Source organism: Mixophyes fleayi, chromosome 1 (assembly GCF_038048845.1).
Source record: "Mixophyes fleayi isolate aMixFle1 chromosome 1, aMixFle1.hap1, whole genome shotgun sequence".
Classification (NCBI taxonomy): domain Eukaryota; kingdom Metazoa; phylum Chordata; class Amphibia; order Anura; family Limnodynastidae; genus Mixophyes; species Mixophyes fleayi.
The window spans coordinates 195,251,490-195,275,609 of record NC_134402.1 but is presented as its reverse complement, the minus strand read 5'-3'; the positions used below and the strand labels follow the sequence as shown (position 1 = coordinate 195,275,609).

Here is a 24,120-nt window from a genome sequence, read left to right as displayed (position 1 = left end):
ACCTGATAATAGTAATACAGCAAAAGCGCAGTATTTTTCTCCACTAAATACTAGTTAGTTTGGAATGATGTCTATTTCATATAGTACTGTATATGGAAACATTGATCTGCAAAGAATTCTATCTCACTGATATCTGGAGAACTAAACTGCATTAAAATGAATTATAATTAAGCACAGCTATTCTATTCTTTCCTCTGTCCCTGCACCCTGTCTAACGCTGTAGACTACTTTAACTGCAGAACACTGCAGCTGACATCCTCCTTAAACACTGTCTGTTGCAAAATGGCAGATGAAAACATGAAGGAGGGCTATATGTAGAATATATTGATCCAAAACTCATAAAATCCAACATTTTCCCAGAAATTACATTTTGTCTAATTTTCCAATCTGATTTTGGTGCGTGGGACCGAGTCATGACTTCGTTTCACTCAGAACACCAAATCTGGGATCTGTCAGATTTCTCCAAATACGAACCGCTCATCTCTAATATATATTATAGACATCTGAACTAATTAGTGAAGAAAAAGCAGGGTGCTGTATAACTCTGAGCAGCACACCCTCAATAAAAAAATAGATTTCTTGCTTTTAAAATCCCAAGTGTTTCAATCTGCAAACAATTGTGTGAGGGGCAGTATCATATTTAATGGACCAAAACCATGTTGTCATATCCTCCTCTTTTATGTATTACCACTGTACTGATGGTAAGCTGTACATACTGACCTGCTTACTAACCCTCCCAGAATCTGCTTGACCCTGAAAGTAATAGAAGTGGAGAGGAGCCAAGACCCATAACTTTAACTCATTGACCAGAATTATTATTATGGGCAATACGGAGTTGAATGTACCATTTATGAAGATAATAGCATATGCCCTATTTGTAACCAATTGGGCTGTAGGACACTCATATATTTAATCAGTTTGCTTTTCTGGACTCTAATATTTCTTTCATGTGTTAAGCGGAAACACACTGTGGGGTCTATCACAGTGATGCATATTTATTAGAGATGGTCACTGACCCCCGAGTTTTAGTTTTGGATTTGATTTTGGATCTGGATTACCGTCGTGTTTTGGTTTTGGTTTTGCAAAACCGCCATTGCGTGTTTTGGTTTTGGTTTTGGTTTGGTTTGGTTTGGTTTTGCTATTTTGTTGGAAAAACAATGTTTTTGGACCTAAAATAACCCAATTTAGTGCTCCAACTGTTTTATAGATAAGTAATCTAATTGTAGAGGTAATAAATCATCCTGGTAGGTAGGCCTTCATTTATTCTACACACAAAACAGATTGTCTTCCTCTCCATCTATGCATATTGGCAATGCAGCCATCGTCATTGGATGTATATTACACCCTACACTTATAGTTAAACATGTAAAGAAATGGAAAAAGGCAGTTTGGTTTCTGTCTCTATAGGCCCCCCTCACTTGTCGAAAATACCAAAAAAATTCAGCCGTTATAGACTGTACAATATTATGAGAAATGGACAAAGCCAGTTTGGGGTCACTCTGTCTATGACACCCTACCCTTAAGGATAAATTGCCCAAACAGCAGCCTTTCAAGATGGTACGTGATATGGAAATGCCACAAGTCCCTTTTCTCTTTCGGGGTAGATTGCACCCTACACTTACATAGAAAGTTTTAAAAAGATGTTATCGTCATCCTCTTCAGCTTCATCCTCACCCTCATCAGTGTGTACGTCATCATCACAGACTATCAATTCATCGCCGCTTGAATCCGCCATTAGAGAACAGTCAGTGCTTGGATGTCTTGGATGGTGAAGGCCTTCCTTGTGGAAAATGTAGTTCATTTTTATAAACATCATTTTCTCCACATTTTTGGGAAGTAGTCTTCTACGGCGATCACTGACTAAGTTCCCTGCTGTGCTGAACACTCGTTCAGAGTTCACACTGGAGGGTGGGCAGCTTAAGTATTGCAAAGCAAGTTTGTACATGGGTTTCCAAATGGCCTGCTTTTCTTCCCTGTAAGGAAAGGGACTGTCTGACATTTCCATATCAACTACCTCTTGAAAGTCATCCTCCACCATCCTTTGCATGTTTATACTCGTATTGGATGGAGTTATGGGCAAAGTGACACATTTTTCCGAAAAATCCTTCAAACCAGCCCAGATGTTAAATTGTTCTGGTCTGCCCCCTGTGTCTTCCCTGCTTCTTTTTGGGAAATTTAATTTATTACGAGCAGCAGCAGCTTGAGAAAGTGAAGGAGGACATGTCGTCAAGCCGAGGCCCAGTTCATCGGCCAACTTGCTGGGCAATAGCTCCTTGCAAAAGTTCACATCTCGCTCATTTACAAGTAAAGACTCAATGTAGGTGTTAAACCTTGGAGCAAGCACAGTGGCCAAAACGTACTGATCCGAGTTCAAGATCTTAATAACTCGAGGATCATTGTGAAGCGAATGAAGTACTTGATCGACAAGGCCAACATACTTTGCTGAATTGCTTGCTTTCAGCTCCTCCTTCATTTTCTCAAGCTGCTTTTCCAATAGTCTAATTAAAGGAATGACTTGGCTCCAACTAGCAGAGTCTGCACTCACCTCACATGTCACAACTTCAAATGGTTTCAGCACCTTGCACAGCGCTGAAAGGATTCCCCACTCTGCAAGAGTGAAATACATCCCCCCTCCTTTCCCAATGTCATGGCTTGTGCAATATGCTTGGATGGCTTTGCGCTGTTCCTCCATCCTCTGAAGCATGTACAGGGTGGAATTCCACCTAGTATCCACCTCTTGCTTAATTGGTGGCAGGGCAAGTTTAACTGCTCTTGGAGCTGCTGTAATCTCCTACATGCTGTGGCTGAATGCCTGAAATGGGCTGAAATTTTAAGGGCCACCAAAAGCATCTCCTGCACCTCACGGTTATTTCGTAGGAAGCTCTGCACCACCAAGTTGATGGTGTGAGCACAACAGGAATGTGTTGGAAATCACCCAGCTGTAATGTTCGTACTATATTGTTGGCGTTATCAGAAATTACACACCCTGGGAAGAGTCCAAGTGGTATAAGTCATGTCTCAATCACATCTCTTAGTTTGCGTAACAAATTGTCAGCTGTATGCCTGTTAGTGAAGCCGGTGATACAAAGAGTGGCCTGCCTGTGATAAATGTTACGTAGTGGTGTACATGCTGCTGCTGTTCCTGCTGGTGAAGGTGAATGACCAACCCAGTGGGCTGTCACAGTCATATAGTCTTTGGTTTGCCCACTTCCACTTGTCCACATATGTGTGTTTAAGTGGACAGTGGGCAGAATGGCATTTTTCAGCGCAACCTCTACATTTTTACACACTTTTTGGTATAGTTGTGGAATTGCTTTACGGGAGAAATGGTGTCGCGATGGAATTCTGTAACGCGGACACAAAACCTCAATTAATTGTAAAAAACCAGCTGCGTTTATTGTGGAGATTGGACGCAGATCTAACATTGCAGCCATGGCGTCTGTGATTCGCTTGGCGACTGGGTGACTGCTGTCATATTTGCTTCCCCTAGCAAATGATTATTTCACAGTTAATTGCTGAAATGTAGGACTTCTCATTTTCTTGACCTGCCTCTGGGCTGACAATTCACCCCCAGCAGCAGCAACAGCAGCAGTGGGATTAACGCTTTTTTCAGAGGAATCAATAATAGTGCAGGAGTCATCCAACCTTAAGTGGGATGCCGGGCTAACTCAGAGCGCTACTGAGGATATTGATGAGGATGGTGTGGTGGGTGTATTTTGTAGCCGTCGGGATGTCGGTGAGCGGAGGGTCTTAGCTGATGATGGAGTGCTTGTAATTTTTTGGGAAGAACTTTCAGCTTTTCCCAATACTTTGCCATGAACTCTCGTTAAATGGCGTAACATAGACGAGGTTCCAAGATGGTTAAGGTCACTCCCTCGACTGACTGTGGCTTGACATACACTACAAATGGCTATACAATTGTTGTCTGGATTTGGGTAGAAATAATTCCACACATAAGAAGTGGATTTTTTTGTTTTATGCCCAGGCATGACAATGGCCTTTTTCTTGTCACGTGCCAGAACTGCTGCCACTGGTGCAGGACTTACACAAACAACCTCATCCTCATCAACATCTTCATTAGCGCCCTCGTCACAAATACACAAATCTCCCCCTCATCCTCTTCTAATTCCAAAGTGGCATCCTCAATTTGTGTATCACCGGCTACACTCGGGCTATTAAGGCACACATCAGCAGAATGCTCACGGTTAGACATCCCATTGTTGGATGGACTCTCCACAAGGATTGGTTTCATTTCTGAATCAGAGCAAACATTATCCTCTAATGCCTTACTGTTATTTTGCAGCTCGGCTTTGACGCGTAACAGTAGTTGTGCACCAATTGTAGGCTCGATAACTTTTTGGGATCTGCCACTAATAGCCAAAGGTGAAGGCCTCATTCTCTCTTTGCCACTGCGTGTGTAGAATGGCATGTTGGCAATTTATTTTTTTTATCGGCACTTAACTTTTGTTCAGTAACACTTCTTTTTCGCTTCAACACAGTAAATTTTTTTGTTTGTTTTTTGGACTGATTTCGAAACACTGTGTAGTTTGACATCGCCTTGCCCAGATGACGTACTGGGAACACTAACATCAGGACTGGTGACAGAACCTTGTTGCTCATTCTGATCATATGTGGACTGCTTTGAATCCATTCTGAGCCCAAAGCACTGGGGAGTGCTAAAAATTATTTGGTATATACTGCTGACAGATAGTAATTTTGACAGCCAGAAATATTTATGCACAATTATGGGGGACACCCCAAAAGCACTGGGAAGTGCTAAAAATTAGTTGGTAGATACTGCTGACAGATAGTAATTTTGACAGCCAGAAATATTTATGCACAATTATGGGGGACACCCCAAAAGCACTGGGGAGTGCTAAAAATTAGTTGGTAGATACTGCTGACAGATAGTAATTTTGACAGCCAGAAATATTTATGCACAATTATGGGGACACCCCAAAAGCACTGGGGAGTGCTAAAAATTAGTTGGTAGATACTGCTGACAGATAGTAATTTTGACAGCCAGAAATATTTATGCACAATTATGGGGGACACCCCAAAAGCACTGGGGAGTGCTAAAAATTAGTTGGTAGATACTGCTGACAGATAGTAATTTTGACAGCCAGAAATATTTATGCACAATTATGGGGGACACCCCAAAAGCACTGGGGAGTGCTAAAAATTAGTTGGTAGATACTGCTGACAGATAGTAATTTTGACAGCGGAAATATTTATGCACAATTAGGGGGGACACCCCAAAAGCACTGGGGAGTGCTAAAAATTAGTTGGTAGATACTGCTGACAGATAGTAATTTTGACAGCCAGAAATATTTATGCACAATTATGGGGGACACCCCAAAAGCACTGGGGAGTGCTAAAAATTAGTTGGTAGATACTGCTGACAGATAGTAATTTTGACAGCCAGAAATATTTATGCACCATTATGGGGGACACCCCAAAAGCACTGGGGAGTACCAAATATTGAAAAGAAAAAAAATCTCTACCCTCCTCTCTTCTCTAGCGATTTTTGTTACAACAATTGGAATCAGAATATTGGATTCTCTGTCCCTGCTCTAATCAGCCTGTGACTACACCCTGCTCTCTCCCTCTGTCAAATGGCGATGGATTGCTGTGGAGGTGTGTATTTATAATCTTGAAGTATCGCGAGAACCGAGCCCTGAGATCCGACGACGTCACAATGACGTTCGGCCTCGATTTGGATTCGGAGCGGGCGAGAGAGTACCGAGCTACTCAGCTCGGTACTCGGATACCCAAAGTTCGGGTGGGTTCGGTTCTCGGGGAACCAGACCCGCCCATCTCTAATATTTATGCACCATTAAGATGCACTATGCTACTCTGGGAGCCCCAGCAAAGTGACCCCTCTCCTGCAATCCTATCACGCAGGAGGAAGCACAGCACTTTCACTATATCGGATTCTGTGAAGGCAGAGAGGCTTCAGCAGAATCCCATAGGAAAGGTCAGGTAACGCCATCCTGAGATGGCGTTACCTGTCTGCGCAATGTAAAGCTTATCAAAGCTTTATGCATTGCAAAACATTGCAGTCCTCATATTAATCTATGGGGAATGTGATGCTGCACAATATTAGCCTAAATGGAGGAGATCTCTGTGAAATGTCCTCCGTTAGGTAGCTGATCCATTGCAAATATACTTAAAAGATGTGGAAAAAGTGGATTATTAGCTTGATGCATAGACCCCTGTGTCACTACGTCAGATCAAAATATAACAGTACAATTTGTCTCTCTGATTAGTGAGATCAGTCTGTTGTTTATTATTATTATTCTGTCTAAATTTGTGTAATTTACATAATAATTATCTAACTGTTTTGTTCTCATTATTTATCCTAAATGGGTATGTTTTTTTTACTTATTTCAAATATTTTATCATATATAAGCAAATTTGCAAGTTTGATATATTCAATTGCCCTTTCTTTCCCTGTATATGCATCCCTTATCTTGAGCACTGAATTCCTAGTTTATTGTATGTACTCTTCAAACGGTTTGGAAACCCATACTTTAGATTTTCTGTCTGCTTTCCAAATTTTTCCCCACAGTGTGTTGGTAAGAGTACAGTTTTCCCTACTTTAAGGCTTTTTTGGTCATCCCCAAAAAATTATATATATATATATATTTTTTTGCTTTGAAAATTCCAAGTGTTTCAATCTGAAAGCAGTTGTGTGAGGGGCAGTATCAGTAACATCTGAAATATTTAGTGGAAAAAAACAGGGTGCTGTGAATGACCTGGCACTGTGTGCTAGCTTTACTATGCTTAAGGGATGAGGAGGATGTTGATGATGCTACAGGCAATGCTGCTGATGAAGGCTATACACCTACCCAGTGGGCTGTCACGTTCATGTAGTCTTTGTTTGATTAGTAGTGTTTGTCGACATATCTGTAATTAAGTGCATAGTCGGTACATTGGCATTTTCTAGGGACTGATTTACATTTAGTTTACCCTTCCAATACAGCTCAGGAATTGCTGTTTGGGAGAAGTGTAATCAAGATGAAATTTCGTAACGTGGACACATGACCTCAACTAATCTGCTAAACCTGATGCATTGATGGCAGAAATTGGAAGCACATCCAATGCTAACATAGCTTTAGTGATCAACTGCGCAACAGGATGCTGTCTGTCATACTTGCAAATGCTTGCTTTACAGACAATTGTTTAAAGCTATGCTTACTTTTCTTGGTCCCTTTCTGCATAGAAGGTCACCACCAGCAGCAGCAGTATCAGCAGCCATAGTGCACAAGGATGCTTCTTGGGAATCATGGATTGCATTAGGGAAGTCAATTTGTATTTCAAAATTGGATGCTGGACAACGTACTAATAATGAGGAGGTTGATGATGAAGGTGCTGATGGTGCAGATTGCATGAGGCGTCTATCCATTCTGCTGCTAGCTGATCTGGTTACTACACATGATTTTCCACCTTCTGATAAACTACTTGAATGAACTCGCTGCAAATACCATAACAGGCAGATTGTAAGCTTGCGTGCAGGGCCTTGTTACCTCTCTGTCTGTATGAATTACCCAGTATTGTTTTATTAATGCGTTTGTTCCCAATTGTAAAGCTCTACATGCTAAATAAATACATGATGATGATGAAGGTGACTAGCTATAATTATTGTGACATCACAAAGGCTACTGATGCCTTGACAAATGTTGTCTGGGTTGGGATAAAAATATTTCCACATGCAAAAGGTGGTTTTTTTGGTCGTTTGCCCAGGCATGCTAATGTACTTATCATGAGCATGAGGTGGTTTCACTGGTGACTAACTTACTTGGATTCATACATCATTCTCCTCATTATCTTGTCAATTTCAACATTGTAACATTTTCAGATCCACAATTATCACCCTCAATCTGTTGCACATCAACATCAGCAAGTTCCAAAGTAGCATCCTCAATTTCTATGTCTAAATCATCGTCGTTACTACTCATTATCAGATTTCCAAAGGTATGCTGACAATGACAATACATTTATTTGGTCAATATTCAGAAACTCAACAACATTACATCAACAATTCAAATGTCGAAAGTATTACAAGTTCTACCATTCAAATGTAGACAATATTATTGGAATGTGGAATTTCACACTTTATATGCTTCAGCAAATTTCTCAAACCATTTCAGTTGTGGGGTGGAAGTTGTGAAGAGATCATTAGAAAAAAACTGTAAATGACTGTAAATTAATGTTAATGCTTTAACTAGTAAAGTAGGAGCAAAAACAGTACATGAGTTTACCTAGTTTTCAACATTTTTTATTAAATCCAGATCAAAAACCAAAAGATAGAACAAAACCTTTCAGGATTTTTGGGCAAAACCAGAACCAAAACCAAAACATGTCTCAAATCTGTCTTTTTCTGGTTGGGTTGACTAATCCATTGACAGCATAGGTGTTTTTAAACCACCAACATCAGAGGCAGTTTTACATTGAAACCTCAAGCTTACCTATAGTAAATGTAGTTGTTTGGAGCACTAAACTGCAGGAAATTTATGGTGATGTGCATCATATGGACAGAATTACACTGGCAATTAACAGTTTACTTTGTGACCGTCTAGAGCTTTACGAAACATGATTTTCAGTGTTTAATTCACTTCTTGAAGCTTATTACATGGACATTGACACTGATAGTACAGGTAGGGTTCATACTTCCAACAGTCTAAATGTCGGTACTTAACCTGCTGACGTGAAAATGTTGGCAGGCTAAATGCTGACACTTGCATTGTGTTGACGGGTGGACAATGTCGTTAATCACAATGCCGACATTAAAAGACTACTTTTGTCGGGTCCAGGGTACAATAACTGGCACCGAATAGAACAGGGTTAGTCAATGTACCTGTACAACACATTTTTTGGCAAGCGCTTGCTTTACGCCATTTTCAGCATTGTCTGTGCGTTCAGGTTTGTTAATACAGGGTAAAATGCACTGGGGTTCTATAGGTATAGGTTCTCCCTAAGTACATTAAACACAATGCTTCAAGGAAACTTTGAGAACATATGTTTGTCCAAAATATGCAATGGAAAACACTGCATTAACTCAATTATTGTTTGTCGTAGCATCTGAAGAAATTCCTTGCAAGCACAGGGAGAATATACAGCCTCAATACAGTTGCTTTTGACATGTAAATAGGACCAAAGACCTTAGTGCTGGAAAGACAGTAATGCTAACCATGACACTGTCTATGCTGTTACATTCTAAATCTAGTAAGACTAAAAATACTAAATAAAATAAAATTGCTGAACATTTCATGACCAACCCTATAGGTAAAATATAACTTGAAACATCCAATACAGATTTCAGAACTTTTTAAAAATAAAATAAATTCTTACCTCTCTGGGGGAAAGCCAGCCATCATGTTGCTCCTCTGCAATTTGGTAGAGGTCAGAAATGGAAAGAACTCTGGCATCATGTGCACAACCAGGCCAGCCAATGTAAACATCAATGAGACTGAAAAGAATATGCTTTAATTAGTATACATACATAACAGTAGAGGAGATATATTACATATTAGATATTTTTTAACCAAAACATCAAGAACATATTATGCTTACCAGAAATTGTGGTAAACTACAGTCTGTAAAATAATTGAATACCCGTCTTTCGGTTGTAGTAGTCTACCGGGTTGTCTCTGGGGCAATAATTGTGATGTGTGTCCCATCTATGGCTCCAGAACACTGCGGATATCAACGCTACTTGAAACCTTTTACGGTGCCATCCAGGCGCTGTCCGTTTGGCATGACAATGAAACAGTGGTACAGGTTTTTCACCAATGCTGCAATCAATTCGTGCACTAGAGTACAAACAGTGGATATCTCTACTCCAAAAAAAACAAGAAATTGTGCGGTTTTCTCCCATGGTTGCATACTGCCACAACACATTGGCTAGTCTCCTACATGGTTCAATGGGTCATTTGTTTTGCTAGAGCTGGGGTAATGAGTTCTAACAAATAGTTAAATGTTACATGCGACATGCAAAAGTGTGCCATACTCTTCAAAATCCCAAGCTGTATGTCATGGGTCAGAGCCTTGTTGCTACTAACGCTGTAATTGCCCAGTTCTGGAAATCTCTATCCCTGCCACCCAGGGCCTGATTAAGGGTTCTGACAGCCCTTAATACGACCGCAGCCCCCCCTTCCCCCAGAATATATAGGTGTATAGGAACACTCCCGAATATGAATGTTCAGGTGTATTCTCCAGTATTCAAATTTGGACAGATTGTGCCATTGTCTCTTACCTGTTCTTGCTCTTCTCTCTTGCAACTTTGTTATCCTCTCGCAGTCTCCTGGAATGTTGGCGTCCTGTTTTGAAAATGCAAAAATTTATTATAATGCAAAATGTTAACAAACCCTGAATGATTAGGACCTTTAGTTAAAACAAACCATTTCATTATGGCCAGCTAAAAGTACCCCATCGTACAGGCATATATAAGAAATATATATACAAACCTCTACCAGCCCCATCTCACTAATATTTAGTATTCTAGTGATTGCTGAGACCACAGAGAGCATCCATGTAACCGCCACACAATCATGAGATTATGCCCCCAAAGCTGCTCTATTTTTTAAATCCCCTGCAGCCATTTTCCTTAACCCATACACCCCCCCCCCCCCGCAGTCATTTTCCTTAACACCTGCTGCAGCCATTTTCTTTAACCCCCCCCCTGCAGCCATTTTCCTTACCTCCCACCTTGCATCCATCCCCCCTGAAGCTATTTTCCTTACCTCCACTCTGTAGCTATCCCCCCGTCACATCAAAACTCCCCCAGTCACATATATCAGTCTCCCTCCTCTGCCCTCCTTCCCACATATCAACCTCTCTCCCTCCCTATAGATTTTCATGGCAGCCCCCCCTCCCACCTTATAGATTTGTGTGACAGTCCTCCCTCTCTCACCCTATAGATATACATGGCATTCTCCCCCCTCTCCCACCCTATAGATATACATGGCAGTCCCCTCCCTCTCCCTCCCTATACATATGCATGGCGTCCAAACCTCTCCCTCCCTATAGATATACATGGCAGTCCCCCCCCCCCTCTTCACTTACCTGTAGTTGTGCTGGTCGCTCCTCGCTCCTCAGATCAGCAGACAGGAAGTGAAGACTTCCTGCTTCACAGCAACAGACAGCCTAGCGATTGGCTGCCTGTCACTAACCATCAATGCTTTTGAACGTCATCACCTCCACCCCCCACCCCCCCATGGTGACACCCCCCTTCCCCGTGTCAACCCCCCGCGTTGACCCACCCTCCCCGGAAAAAAAACGAATGAAAAAAAAATTAAAAAAAGTAAATACCCACAGCGCCGCGCCCCCCGGGACCCAGCGCCCCAGGCTGCAGCCTGATCAGCCTAGTGGCTTTGAGCATTAAAATGTGGCTCCTGACTGCAAGCATCAAAGAAGTATAATGTTCCAGGTGCCTGCAGGGACAGGTTGGAAAACATTTACCTGCTTGACTAACCGAAAGCAACTGCATTTTGTGACCTCCTCTGCAAAATGCAGGTCACAGCGTTATGGACAATCAAATCAAGGAAGGAGGAGGAGAGAGTGTAGTGTGCTCTTCCTCCCTCCTCTGCACGGACAATTAAGGGGCATGTGAGATCTGATGGCCTGTGATGTAGATATGAGGGCATTTGGGGAGATCTGATGGCATGTATGAGGAATTTGGGCAGATCTACTGGCATATAAGGAGATTCTGGTAAGGTCTGATGGCATTTAAGGGGCATGTGGTGAGATTGGGTATTATGTAGGAAGGCAGATGGCATGTGGCGAGGTTTGATGGCATGTAAGGGGCATGTGTGGAGGTCTGATGGTTTGTATGAGGAATATAGATAGATCTGTGGGGAGGCTAATAGGCATATAAGGTCTGATGGCATTTAAGGGGCATGTGGTGAGATTGGGTATCATGTAGGAAGGCAGATGGCATGTGGTGAGGTCTAATGGCATGAAAGGGGAATGTGGGAAGGTCTGATGGCATGTAAATGGCATGTGGTAAACTCTGGTTGCATGTAGGGATGTCTGATTTGCATGTGGAGAAGTATAATGGCATGTGGGGAGGTCTGATGGGCATGTAAGAGACATATGAGGAGGTCTAATGGGACTGTGGAGAGGTCTGATGGGCTTGTGGGAATATCTGATGGGCATTTCTGGGGCATATGGAGTGGTCTGATGACATGTGGGAAGGCTGATGTGCATGTAATCGGCATGTGGGGAGATCTGATCGCATGTAGGGATATCCGAAGGCTGGTGGAGATGTCTGATGGGTATTTCTGGGGCATGTGGAGAGATCTGATTGCATGCGGGAAGGCTGATATGCATATAAGAGGCATGTGGAGAGATTTGATTGCATTAGCAAGATATTGTAAATGATGTTATATTTTGAATGTATATGTGTATGGTATGTTTACGGGTGTTTAAACTGGGTATATGTATATGCACACACATATAAATGGTAAAGTTGGCTCTTTGTAGTTCCTATAGATATTTTTGGCCTCTTGGTCTCTGACTGGCTGGCCACCCCTGTACTAGCATAACTCTGTGGAACACATTCCCCTCCCCTCCTTACTGTATCCCCGTTATTTTTCTTATCCTGTTTGTATGTTTGTATTGTGTTTTTGTTTTTCCCTTGCAAAACTTTAAAATTCAATAAAGATCTTTATTGATTAAAAGAAGTAAGGAAAAAGATATTGTCTCCACTTTTAACTAGTGTTGTTTTTCTATGACTGTGGGTTTGAGTTCTTAATGTGATGTTGCTGATTGCATTTTTTTCAGATTGCACTTGATTTTGCAACAAATTGCACCCATTGACTTTAAAGTAGGATTCAATTGGTATTAATTTACATGCAACACAAAAAAAATCAAAAACACAGATAAGATTTGTTGCATGTGACATACATATCACTAGTTTATGTCTAGCCTAAAACTGGTGGAAGTTTGCAATATAGTAGACACACAGATAATACTAGAAACCATAAATGTTTGTGAAAAGGGTTAAATTGTGTAATTGATTTAACGAGGTAGCATTAACGAGTTAGCATTCATTTAAAACACACAGAACCTGTTCAGGTTGAGTGATATTCAATACGTTTTCAAAGGTGACCACATCAGGGAAAGAAGTATTGGTTACAGGGTGGTGCTGTAATAAGGCAATGGAAAAGAATAACACAAGTAGTGATGACTTAAAGGTAAGCATAGTATTTTGTTTTTTATTAAAATATTTGCAGTTGAAATAGAGATGTACAATCACATGCTACGCCATCAATATATCTACAACTCTAATGACTGGCCTAGTAACCTATCTGACTATAAACTTTGCTATTTTGCTGTGGAAGAGGATGTTTGCTTGAGCTTGTTTATAACTGCAGTTACAATACTTGTAGAATGCAGGAATTGCACTATATGATAGTAGTTAGCTGCCTGACTTCTTGGGGTTGACCTGTGTTTTTTTACATTTCTGTTGCTGGAGGTGTTTGACCAACTGCAAAATACTATTTTCTCACTTCTATGTGTTGCATAGAAACCTCAATGGCCCCAACCTTTTGAGGCTTATATTTTGAAGGACTGCTTTAATGTGCATAAAACCACATTATAATAGTTATCAAACCATGATGTGAATTATACTGCTCTAAGGGGTAACTGGGACTGATGGGCCTAGGTACACCTGTACAACAGTAAATTGTATCTGACAATCTTTTTATTTATCTTTTATAAATGGCATCATGTGCCAGGTCTAACCTGGTGTACTACAAGTGGCTGGTTTGTGTGTGATGCATGAATTCTGTACTCCATAACAAATCAACTTAATAATAAGTTACCATAGCTGAAGGTCCTGAGTTGCCATGCATAAAAAAAATATTTAGGTTCTGTAGTATAAATGGAAAATTGTGAGGTCCTGCCAGACAGTATATTCATTTATTGGTAGTAACCATTCACTCCAAACTGCTTGGGTGTCCTAAACAGGGAAAAGGTTTGGCAGGCAGGACTTTGTTGTTTCTATGGGAGCTCCCACCTTTTGGACTAATCTGATAAATAATTTAATAAATACATATAAAAAAAATGGTAAACAAGGGTTTAGAGTTTTTTAATTCAATTCCCTCCCCAACTATTAAAGCACTGATATCTTCTCTGAGCTCATAGGGGAAGTTCTTAGTGTGCACAGCTGTATTTACATCCTGCACTTGGTGGCATGTTTCTTTTATGGATATCTGAAGAGAGTCTGGTTATAAGTACTGGACTTGTGCCCTTGATGATAAAGTTAGTCTTGCATATGTTGGTATGTTGAATGCTTGTGTTGGATCCGTTTATTTTACTGGCATTTCACATATATATATATATATATATATATATATATATATATATATATATATATATATATATATATATATATTTTTTTTTTTAGGAGGCTAATGAGAATGGCCAGAACTCATGTGATGTGGGGTCAAAGGTAAGTTTTTGGGGTTGTTCAAATACCTTATTTGACATATTTCAAGATTTAATAATTGGTGCTGAGCAAAACTGTTAAGAGGTATTTATTTTACTTCTTTAAAGCATGCATCTGATCTGACACTTTTCTTAGCTGTCCTACAAATTCTGTATCTTCAAAATCTATCAGAGGCTAAAAAATATGGCTGCCAGTTAGAGACAGGCTCGCGGCCCTCTGTATATGATGCGAAGGCATAGGGGCTGGAGGAGGAAGGGGAGGATTTTATAGTAGTGTTCAGATGGGTGTTCCAAAACCTCTCTGCTCACTATACCTTGGTGCCATGGCAACCACATTGCACCAAATTACAATCTGATGAAGCCAAGGGGAAAAATGGTAAATACAATCTTATTGCCTGCCAGTGACGTGTGTGTGGAAAAAAAATAAAATAAAAAAAATTTAAATTATTAATTGCTGCTTTAATGCCAAACTACCAGAGAAATGTGCAAAATTCTGCAATTCAAATGCAAAATTTGGTGCATTGTCACTCCTCTATTAGACCTTGTGTTATCTACAGGGAGTATGTAGATATGAATGAAGTGTCACTACTTCAATCTTGAAGACTTAAGCTGATGTGTTTTAATCATCAGGGACACCTATATAACTAACATGGGAGCATTTTTGGAAACTGTACTATCCCTCCCACCCTCAATATATCGATCTGGGGAGCACTGCACCATTCAACAACTCCCTTAAACGCTGGCATGATCACAAGGCTGAGGGAAATCTCTACCGCCCCACACTACTTGTTACTTGGTCTCTTGTGAATTCTCCTTTACACCTGCTTGATTTGACTGAATATTATTGCCTATGGCAGGAATGAAGGGACTCCTGAAACAGCTAACTGAATTGACTTAATTTTGCCTCTTTCCCTTAAGAATAAATTTGCATATCATTGTTACTGAACACTGCAACTTGTATGTAGTAACAAATAAGGCAAGATTGTTTATTTTCAGACTTTGACAAATGTTGCAGTCTGCTGTCATTTGTAGGTTTGGGAATATAACTGAGATGTACAGTTTAAGCATTCCAAAGAATTATGTATAATTTAAACTATAGTACTCAACTATAGTTAATAGTTGAGTAAACAATAAAATGGAAACACCTGAGTAAGGAAGAAATGCTGCATTTTATTTGTATTTAAAATATAAGGTGTCTTTGATTGTTGGCTTGCTTGCAATAGTTGAGTCATGCCTCTTTAAATGAATATGTAGTGCATGGTGAAGGCAACTTGCCATACATACCAGGAGTAGATCAGCAAAATGAAAAACAAACTTATGTGAGATATCAACCTTGTTCTGTGTTGAGACACTTCATCATCATCATTTATTTATATAGCGCCACTGATTCCGCAGCGCTGTACAGAGAACTCATTCACATCAGTCCCTGCCCCATTGGAGCTTACAGTCTAAATTCCCTAACACACACACAGACTAGGGTCAATTTTTGATAGCAGCCAATTAACCTACTAGTATGTTTTTGGAGTGTGGGAGGAAACCGGAGGAAACCCACGCAAACACGGGGAGAACATACAAACTCCTCACAGATAAGGCCATGGTCGGGATTTGAGCTCATGACCTCAGTGCTGTGAGACAGACGTGCTAACCACTTCGCCACCGTGCTCCCCACTTCATGTGTTATCAGTGACATTTGGCATTGGTCTTCCCAATCCTATCCAAACACTGTACATTTTGCTACATGACCATTTAGGTACAGAACAGAAAGGCATTCTGTGGAATCGGGAACCCAAAACGAAAAATGTTAGTGATGAAACTTCACACTGATGTGAATGGCCTGCTGCAAAGCTCTATAGTGTAAAAGGGTGCTTTATCTGTTGTCTCTAATCTGGATGATCATTCTGGATGTAATGTTTAGTTCTGTGAGATGGTTAGTGCTGCTAGAATATAAATGCCATCTTCATTGATGGTGTTATGAGCCATGATGGCACTGCCATTAGGTGAACCATTGGGCATGTGTCTAGAGTGGGAACATTGTGGAGATGCCTGACATGATGACTACTTGTCACTTATATTATGTATTTTGTCACCCCAGTACTGGGAGCTAGTCTCCCTTGCTCTTTTTATATTAAAGACCCCTCCTGGCTGACCATGGGGAGGGGGAGTCATTGATGGAGAAACAGCCAGCAGCATCACAATCAGCACTTGGATATTCCCCATCTGGCTGGAGGTTCCCTAAACTTTTCCAATGATTTCATGTGTTGTCAACACAAATGCATAGAGCAGGCAGCATTTGGAAAAATGTAACACTCTCAAATGTGTAATATGGCATTGGAAGCAATGACCTGCATTTCCAGGCATTGGGCCCCTTTAACAATGGTTAAAGGCTGCCCCTGACTGGTGAAACCTTTGTAACCATATGTGAAAAATAAAACCCATTGAATTCTATGCATCTGCTTACATACTTGTTTGCATTGAGACTTGTCTTATGTTTCTTTTTAACCGCCTTTCAACAGAAAAATGTATATCAATATTTGCAAATTATGTTATTGGAGGATATAAACTTGAAAGAATGTACAGTAAGTGACATCACATGTAAGTGAATATTTTTATTTTGTATTAAGGGCACAGATGAGTGTGACAAGAAGTTATGTGATGTGGGCTCCAAGGTAAGATGTTCAATGGTATATAAGGGGGAGAAGTTAAATATATTAAGTGAATGCTATGAGTGAAATTTCCTATGGTTTCATCCAGTAGATAGCAGAAAGTGGTGAGGATGCATACACGGATTTGGTAAACAAAAAAGTGGCGTTGCATGGCTTGGTTTTTTTTGTGTGCAAAACCCTGTGCATGTTATCCACTTATTATTTAATCACATTATATTCCTACTGCTAGGCAGGTTGCTGTGCATGCTGCTTTGGTTTAATGGGCTCAGGTAGCTAGGGGTCACTAATGAAGGGTAGTGACTTGTTTTGTAACATAAGTTCTGCATGACACTTACACCTGAGTGCATGACGCTCACGAGAAAATGAGTCCATGTCATGCAGGATAGGTTGTTATAGTCTAGAGCTTGGTTTCTTAAACTTGGTCCTCAGGAGCCCTAACAGTGCATGTTTTCCATATCTACTTGCTTTAGCACAGGTGTAGTCATTACTGACTGACACATTGTAACAGATCCACAGGTGGTATAACTATTGCCTTGGTCACCTGGATAACATGCACTGTTGGGGGTCCTGAGGAAACACTGGTTTAGAGGGCCAAAAAGGAATCTGTTGCTGTAATGAAATCATGTAGAATCTGGCATATGTGAGAAAACATACACTGGAGGGGTAGTCCACTTTTGCTCCAACACCTGCCACTGTACAAAAAGACAACAATGCTGGACAACCCTTGTAGCTCATCCAATCTGTTTTGTTTTTTGTTTTTTTTTCAAATGCTGGCTGGATATCTGCAAGCACAGCAAATAGTGATACCAGTGTTCATTTTAATACTTCAATTGTTGGGATGCTACTTAATTTGAAAATATTTGTAATCCTAGTGTTGAAATTTATAGTGGCAAAGTTGTGGATTGTCCTTGCAAACCTGGCACAGAAAAAATGGCAAAATTGAAAAATTACATGATGGGGTTTCCAAATTGTTAGATGCCTTTTTTGAGGGGTAAAGTAAAAAAAAATTGGTTTATTTAGCTCATTTGCTCTTATCAAGCAAATGTACATTAATGCTTTTTTACATTGGGTAGAAAACACTGACCTCTACATGGTATAATATTGTCTGAATCAAGCCATACTGTATTGAGCTCCATTATCACACTTACCTTTTTATGGTTCTTTATAGACCTTAAATGGCAAGCCACAGTATTTTAGCGTATAACCTATTGGCTCAATATATAAAAAAATCAGTTGTTGCCTATTATGAGGATACCACCCTTAGCTAGGATGGCAGTTACCCTCTGTGGGATTCAACTCACTCGTGTAGACCAGAGTATATCCAAAATAAGGGTTTATTATGACAACACCACAAGATGTTCACAAGATAAATAGTAGGATGTATCCTCCAGAAGCCTCTTGCAGTCAGCACTCCAAAGTAATAATCTCAGTCTCTTTCAGAGTCTTATCCTCCTGCAATATTACCACTACTGATTAGCTATACAGTAACGGTGTCGCCCAGCCTGGGTTACTGGCTCACACAGACCCTGTCCTGGTAGGGTTTCCTCCAGCGGCACCATGATGCCTGGCCCAGAGCCCTTTTCACTGATGTCTGTTACACCAGGATCCTCCAAGCTAGAATAGTTCTATTGGCATTCTGCTCTCCTTATATTCTTGGCTGTATACACAGGGAGTAGGGTCAAATGTCTCAGTACTCCCCCTTACAGCAGGGGTCTCTCAGTGGACACTCTAATTGTTAGACATACATTCTGTTATCTCGATTACACAATGGAATGGCTTGACTCCATTAGCTATTTGGCTGAATACACACAAAGGGTTACAATATAACATCAAGGAATGACACTTCACGCTTGCATGAAACAAGACTTTTGACACATTGTATCAGCAGTGTTACACAATCTGAGTCTGATATATTTTTGATACAATAACATTTATATTGATACATATTACATTTCCAAATGCTATTTCAGCCAATATATTACTGTGGAGGCGCATTGCATATCATCTAAAAGTTCTAAACTAATTACCTCTCAGATTACCTATTGACCAAGCTAATTAACATGGGCTGCCAGTTAACTCACATTGTTCTGATTACAAGCCAAATCTAAGCTGCACCTCCTAACAATGGACATGTGAGACATATATTACATTCGCTAGCACAAGCAAAATTACTTCTGCTGTCCTGTTTTGACAATATTCTTTCTAATACATATGATATTGCAAGGGCAAAATGTACTTAATAACATGAAATACACTCATGCTCTGGTGTATATACTTAGACTGGGCCAAGGATAAAAAAGTACATTAAACTGTGAGAAACGTGTGATTAACAGAAGTTCAGTTCATTAGCACCCCGTTTCTTGACGCCTATCCTGAGATGAGTCTTGCAAACTGAATATTTTGTGCGATGAGGGAATTTTGGTCACTGTGTTGTACAAGCAATACTGTGAATTGTAGTCCTAAAGAATTTATACATGCTTCTCAGACAATCTTTGAAACCATTATAGTAAGCTTTCTGCTTGATATTATCCAACACTCCCATTAACACACAAATGCATGCTGCATTAGTTTCCTTACTAAAGGATTATATCAAGCTTTTTGACATGTGCTAAATTATTGAAGACCTCATTTTCACTCTATAATTACCCTGAAAAATAGTCTAATCAGACAACTGTTTGTCTCCTGCAGATAAAGTGTCCTGTGCCTACCAAAAGCCCAGGATTCATAAAGTCTCTCTTCTTAAGGATTTCTTGCATCTGGCCTTTGAAATATGTGGTAAGGAAACATGCACAAATATGTGGGGAAAGGAGTATATTAGCAATTTGACACATTGCTATTTCATAAATATGCAGACTACTTTGAAACTTTAGCACAATTGGTATATATACAGGTATGTACAAATGTTGCTACCAAACTTTAGTATGTGCAAACTATTCAGAGATAAGTACTTGTATCACATCAATATGCTTACAACTCTTAATATACAGTATAAATAGCAGGCTATTTTATACATGTTAGGACCCTAAATACAAGCACAAGGCTTGCCCCTATTTGTTTGCATGGCGCCACAAATTCCATAGTTCCTGACATAGTAGTACAAATATGATGTAACAAGTACAGAGCAGAATAATAAAGGCATGGATGCAATGAACAGAACAAATTGCATGTATAAAAAATGACCGGGACAAACAAGAAAGATGGACTGGATTAACATGAGAATTTACCCTTTAGAGGGATGAGATGGTGTGAAACAATAGGAACTAAAGGGACATTGGCCTCCACCTCCTCTGCTAAACTTACAGTTGAACTGACAAGTAGGTAGATTTAAGTAGATGAGACTCTTGAGCCAAGGGTGGGGAAGAGGGGAACAAGGTAGGATAAGAGTGAGGATAGACATGGAAAGCAGTTAGTGTAGTGTGGGTAGAACAAACTGGTAATACAGATGAACAGAATGGACATACTGAGAAATGAAATGGGACAGTGTTGGCAAGTGGTTCATTAAATCAGAAGTGATCTTATCAATGCTAGTAGGTCAGCCAGGACTCCCTGGAGTGTTGGATTTTGTAATCCTGTAGCAGGATGGAACTCTGAATTATGCTATATCACTCTTAATATAACTGAAACTAACACTCTGAAATAAACACACTAGTTAAGCAGCCAACACTGTGTTGCGGCCACTGCACACTGATTATGTATGGCTAACGGATGCATGTGATCAGTGACTTCAATCAACCGCCCAATAATCTTCCACAACAACGGCTATCAAAGGTTCAAAACAAACCATGAAAGGCTGGCATACCATGTATTATCAAATAAAATTGCACTTTCTTAATTCACTTAGAGGTTCAATGCACAGTTAACATTGTTTAATTGGTACACGCGATGATTTTAGGCTTCAAGAGATATTTGGTAAACGCTGTTCTTTTCCTTGATCAAATTCTTAGTTTTTGTGGGGGTTTTTTTTTTTCCCTTTCAGTTTAAGATACTTAAAAAGATTGCCTCATTTGCTGGCCTTTCTGAAGAGGTGGAGACCGTGGGCAGTGCTGATCAGACATCCCCAAACAGACGTTTTTTGAGTGGCAAGAAAAGGATTGGACGCTTGACCAAACTTATTCTATTGATTACTCCATATAGAATACAGTCTGCTTTGGGGTATCGCTCTGTAGAAAACATAGGGAACACTGCAGCCTCTGATGGTAAGTAGGCTAGGATTATAACATTTGGGTCTGAATAATGAATATAGTTAGATGTAGTCAAATGGTGGTCCTTCCCTGTAGACGTCCGGAAGTCCCCTCTAAAGCCATGTGGGAAAGGCAGCAAGCGGAAACAGGATGACTTGGATATGGAAGAGCAACACAGTTGGGTGACATTCTTGACTGAAGATCTCTCAGATGAGGACCATGTTGATGACCCTACATATGAGGCAAGTTATCATTCCAGTCCACTATTTGCTTACTTTGAAATGGGTCTTGCAGTTACCTTTGTGGCACATGGTATTTACATTATATATAGCATTGATACTGTAACTTTGGAAAGTACATGCAATATTATAAAATGTAAGTAACTTATTTAAAGGGTGTGACTTTGGTGCAAATGCTTAATAAATTTAACTGAATTTGTCCCCAGCCCAGTAACTCAGAGACAGACAGTGAAGAAAATAAATCTAAGAATGACACTGAAAGTGATCTGGAAGTGGAAGAGAAGGATGGTATTGTGATGCTTAAGGAGGCTACACAAGTGAGTAATTGTGGCATTTTTTTTCTTTTTTTTTGGACAACTTAATATTCATAGTGTGGTTTGCTTCACACATTTACTAAACTAAATCTAGAGTACTTTCAGAGATCTGGCAATGCCACAGCTCCCTGCATACCTTGCTACTAAAGCCTAGAGCCACCATTTGTCTATCACAGCAAACCTTTCACCCCTGTGAATGAATACGAACCAACTTTCAGTGATTCTAAGACCAGCTGTAAGTTTCTGTTGAATCCATATGAGAATCATTCAGAATTTCTAAACTCTTAATAAATTGCACTAAATTTCAGAAAGCAGAACAGATTGAAACTGGTTTTACACTTGGGCAAATGGATTTTTCCTCACATTGATAAATGTAAATGGTTCTTAATTGCAAACTTCATGCAGGGATTTATTTTTTTTTGCTTTGTTTTAAAATAGTGGCTTAAAAATGAACCTCTAATGGTCTGCAAACTTTTGTATTGTACTTAATTTTGGGTCAATCTGCAGCTTATATAACATGTTCTTGGCCACCAAACCATTGTAATTCAGTCTCCTCTCGAAGACTAAAAACTTACTGTCTATACTCGTATAGTTCAGAGCTTACTCCTTCTCTTAAATGTCAGTCTATTACTTGAGCATGTTGTCACCTTGTAACTTTAAAACTATTTAATTGGCTCAGATTCCAGCCGGCCTATAACCAAACTTATTTCTGCCTTCTATGACTTAGGACACCCCAGGCAATGAGGAGCAAATAAATGGACCAGAAAGTAAAGGGACAAAACCAGATGGTGAAGAGCAGACTACTGCCACTACAGGTTAGAATATGTAGTCAATGGTGCACTAGTGTCAGATCTCTGTACTTTCTAGTCTTCTAATGGAAGAAGGATTTCAGGGTACAAATATGCTATCATTCAATGTTGGTAAATGATCTAATGTCACCTATGACCAGGTCAACCATCTGTGTAATGTACGTCATATACATCTCTAGTTTAAAAAAATATGGTGATGAACTGGGCCTGTGGGAGTTCTCTGCATGTAGAATGCTATATGTGCAGAAATTTCTCTGTTCTATAGTATTTTCTGTTTAGATAGTATGGCCGTGGAAGACTAATTGTGTACTAGTCACACGTGTTCTGTTCCTTTAATGGTAAACTAAGTTTATCCTAGGGTAGAGGCACAAGAACAGTTTCATTGCAAACTCCCCAAAGTGCAGTTTGTAGGGCTATGGGAAGTGCTAACATTTAGGTTACCATTTTCCTAGATGATGAAGCTGTGACTGTCCCAACATGTATTAAATATCTAATGGTTGAGATTCCTGTTCTGAAAAAGGTAGGTCTTCTAACTGGCATATTTTGCCATTGGTGAAAACTAGCTGTAAATGTTGAAATATATTTTAGACTTCAAAAGGCAAATGCATATTTTATAACCTATTGTCGTTATGACTGAACAAGAACATGTACCATGTTGCCTCATGCAACCTTTTTAGCTTGTTTTGAATGTAAGACAGTGATAATTGTCTACAGGTTTTCTTAGAAGTGTAATCTTTCAACTTTCTCTCCCAATAGATTGATCTCCTCAGAAATGAAACCACCATATTAACTGTGACCAGCACATCTTCTGAACCCTGTCTGATGTTTAATCTTAATCAGGACTCTAAACCTGAAATGTTTGCTATTTATGTTAATAAAAAGTTTTTCAATGAGCAGTTTCTTCTTGTGAAACCATGCCATAATCGCTGGGGTTTGACCATGGGGAAGGATAAAAACAGCAAACATCTGTGCAACCTGCTCAATATGCAGTCTTGTACTACTGTATCAACCTTTGTATTTGCTTCATCCCTACTGTTATCAGTTGCACAAACATACCTGTAAGTCATGCTATTCTGAAACGGAAAACTCTGGTTATTTAGGTCCATTAACTAGGCATCACTTAGTTATATAACACCACCAATTCAGCAGTGCTGTACAGTGAATTTGTAATACAAGTCTCTGCTCCATTAGAGCTTAGTCTAAATTTCCTAACACAGTAGGGTTAATTTTGTCTGCAGCCAATTAATCTACTGGTATGTTTATAGAATGTGGCAGGAAACTGCAGTATCTGGAGGTATCTGTGGGGTTGTTTTGCTAGTGGTAGGCTACAACAGTAAATGCTGCAGAGCTCTGCTCATTTGATAGAATGTTAAGGAATGTCTCTGAGAAATACTAACATGCTAGAAACACTAATGAGCAGGAGGTGGGTGGTAGAAACCCTCTTGGGAGGGCTTACCTTG

The 24,120-nt window shown here is 39.9% G+C and overlaps 1 protein-coding gene across 1 annotated transcript; it reads left to right on the top strand.

Moving 5' to 3' along the window:
- The first annotated feature begins 13,094 nt into the window (after positions 1-13,094).
- LOC142106927 (uncharacterized) lies at positions 13,095-23,553 on the top strand. The gene is made up of 9 exons (XM_075189984.1): positions 13,095-13,199; positions 14,414-14,458; positions 17,076-17,120; positions 19,806-19,892; positions 21,094-21,313; positions 21,395-21,540; positions 21,744-21,854; positions 22,579-22,666; positions 23,417-23,553. Exons 1-9 carry the CDS (start codon positions 13,164-13,166, stop codon positions 23,419-23,421), a joined length of 783 nt encoding a protein of 260 aa, XP_075046085.1. The 5' UTR covers positions 13,095-13,163; the 3' UTR covers positions 23,422-23,553.
- The last annotated feature ends 567 nt before the right edge of the window (positions 23,554-24,120 follow it).

Coding starts and splice junctions, on each gene's coding strand:
- LOC142106927 (XM_075189984.1), top strand. CDS start 13,164: ATGGAAAAGAATAACACAAGTAGTGATGACTTAAAG. Junction 14,459..17,075: donor CATGTGATGTGGGGTCAAAG/GTAAGTTTTTGG, acceptor TTTTGTATTAAG/GGCACAGATGAGTGTGACAA. Junction 21,541..21,743: donor TTGATGACCCTACATATGAG/GCAAGTTATCAT, acceptor ATTTGTCCCCAG/CCCAGTAACTCAGAGACAGA.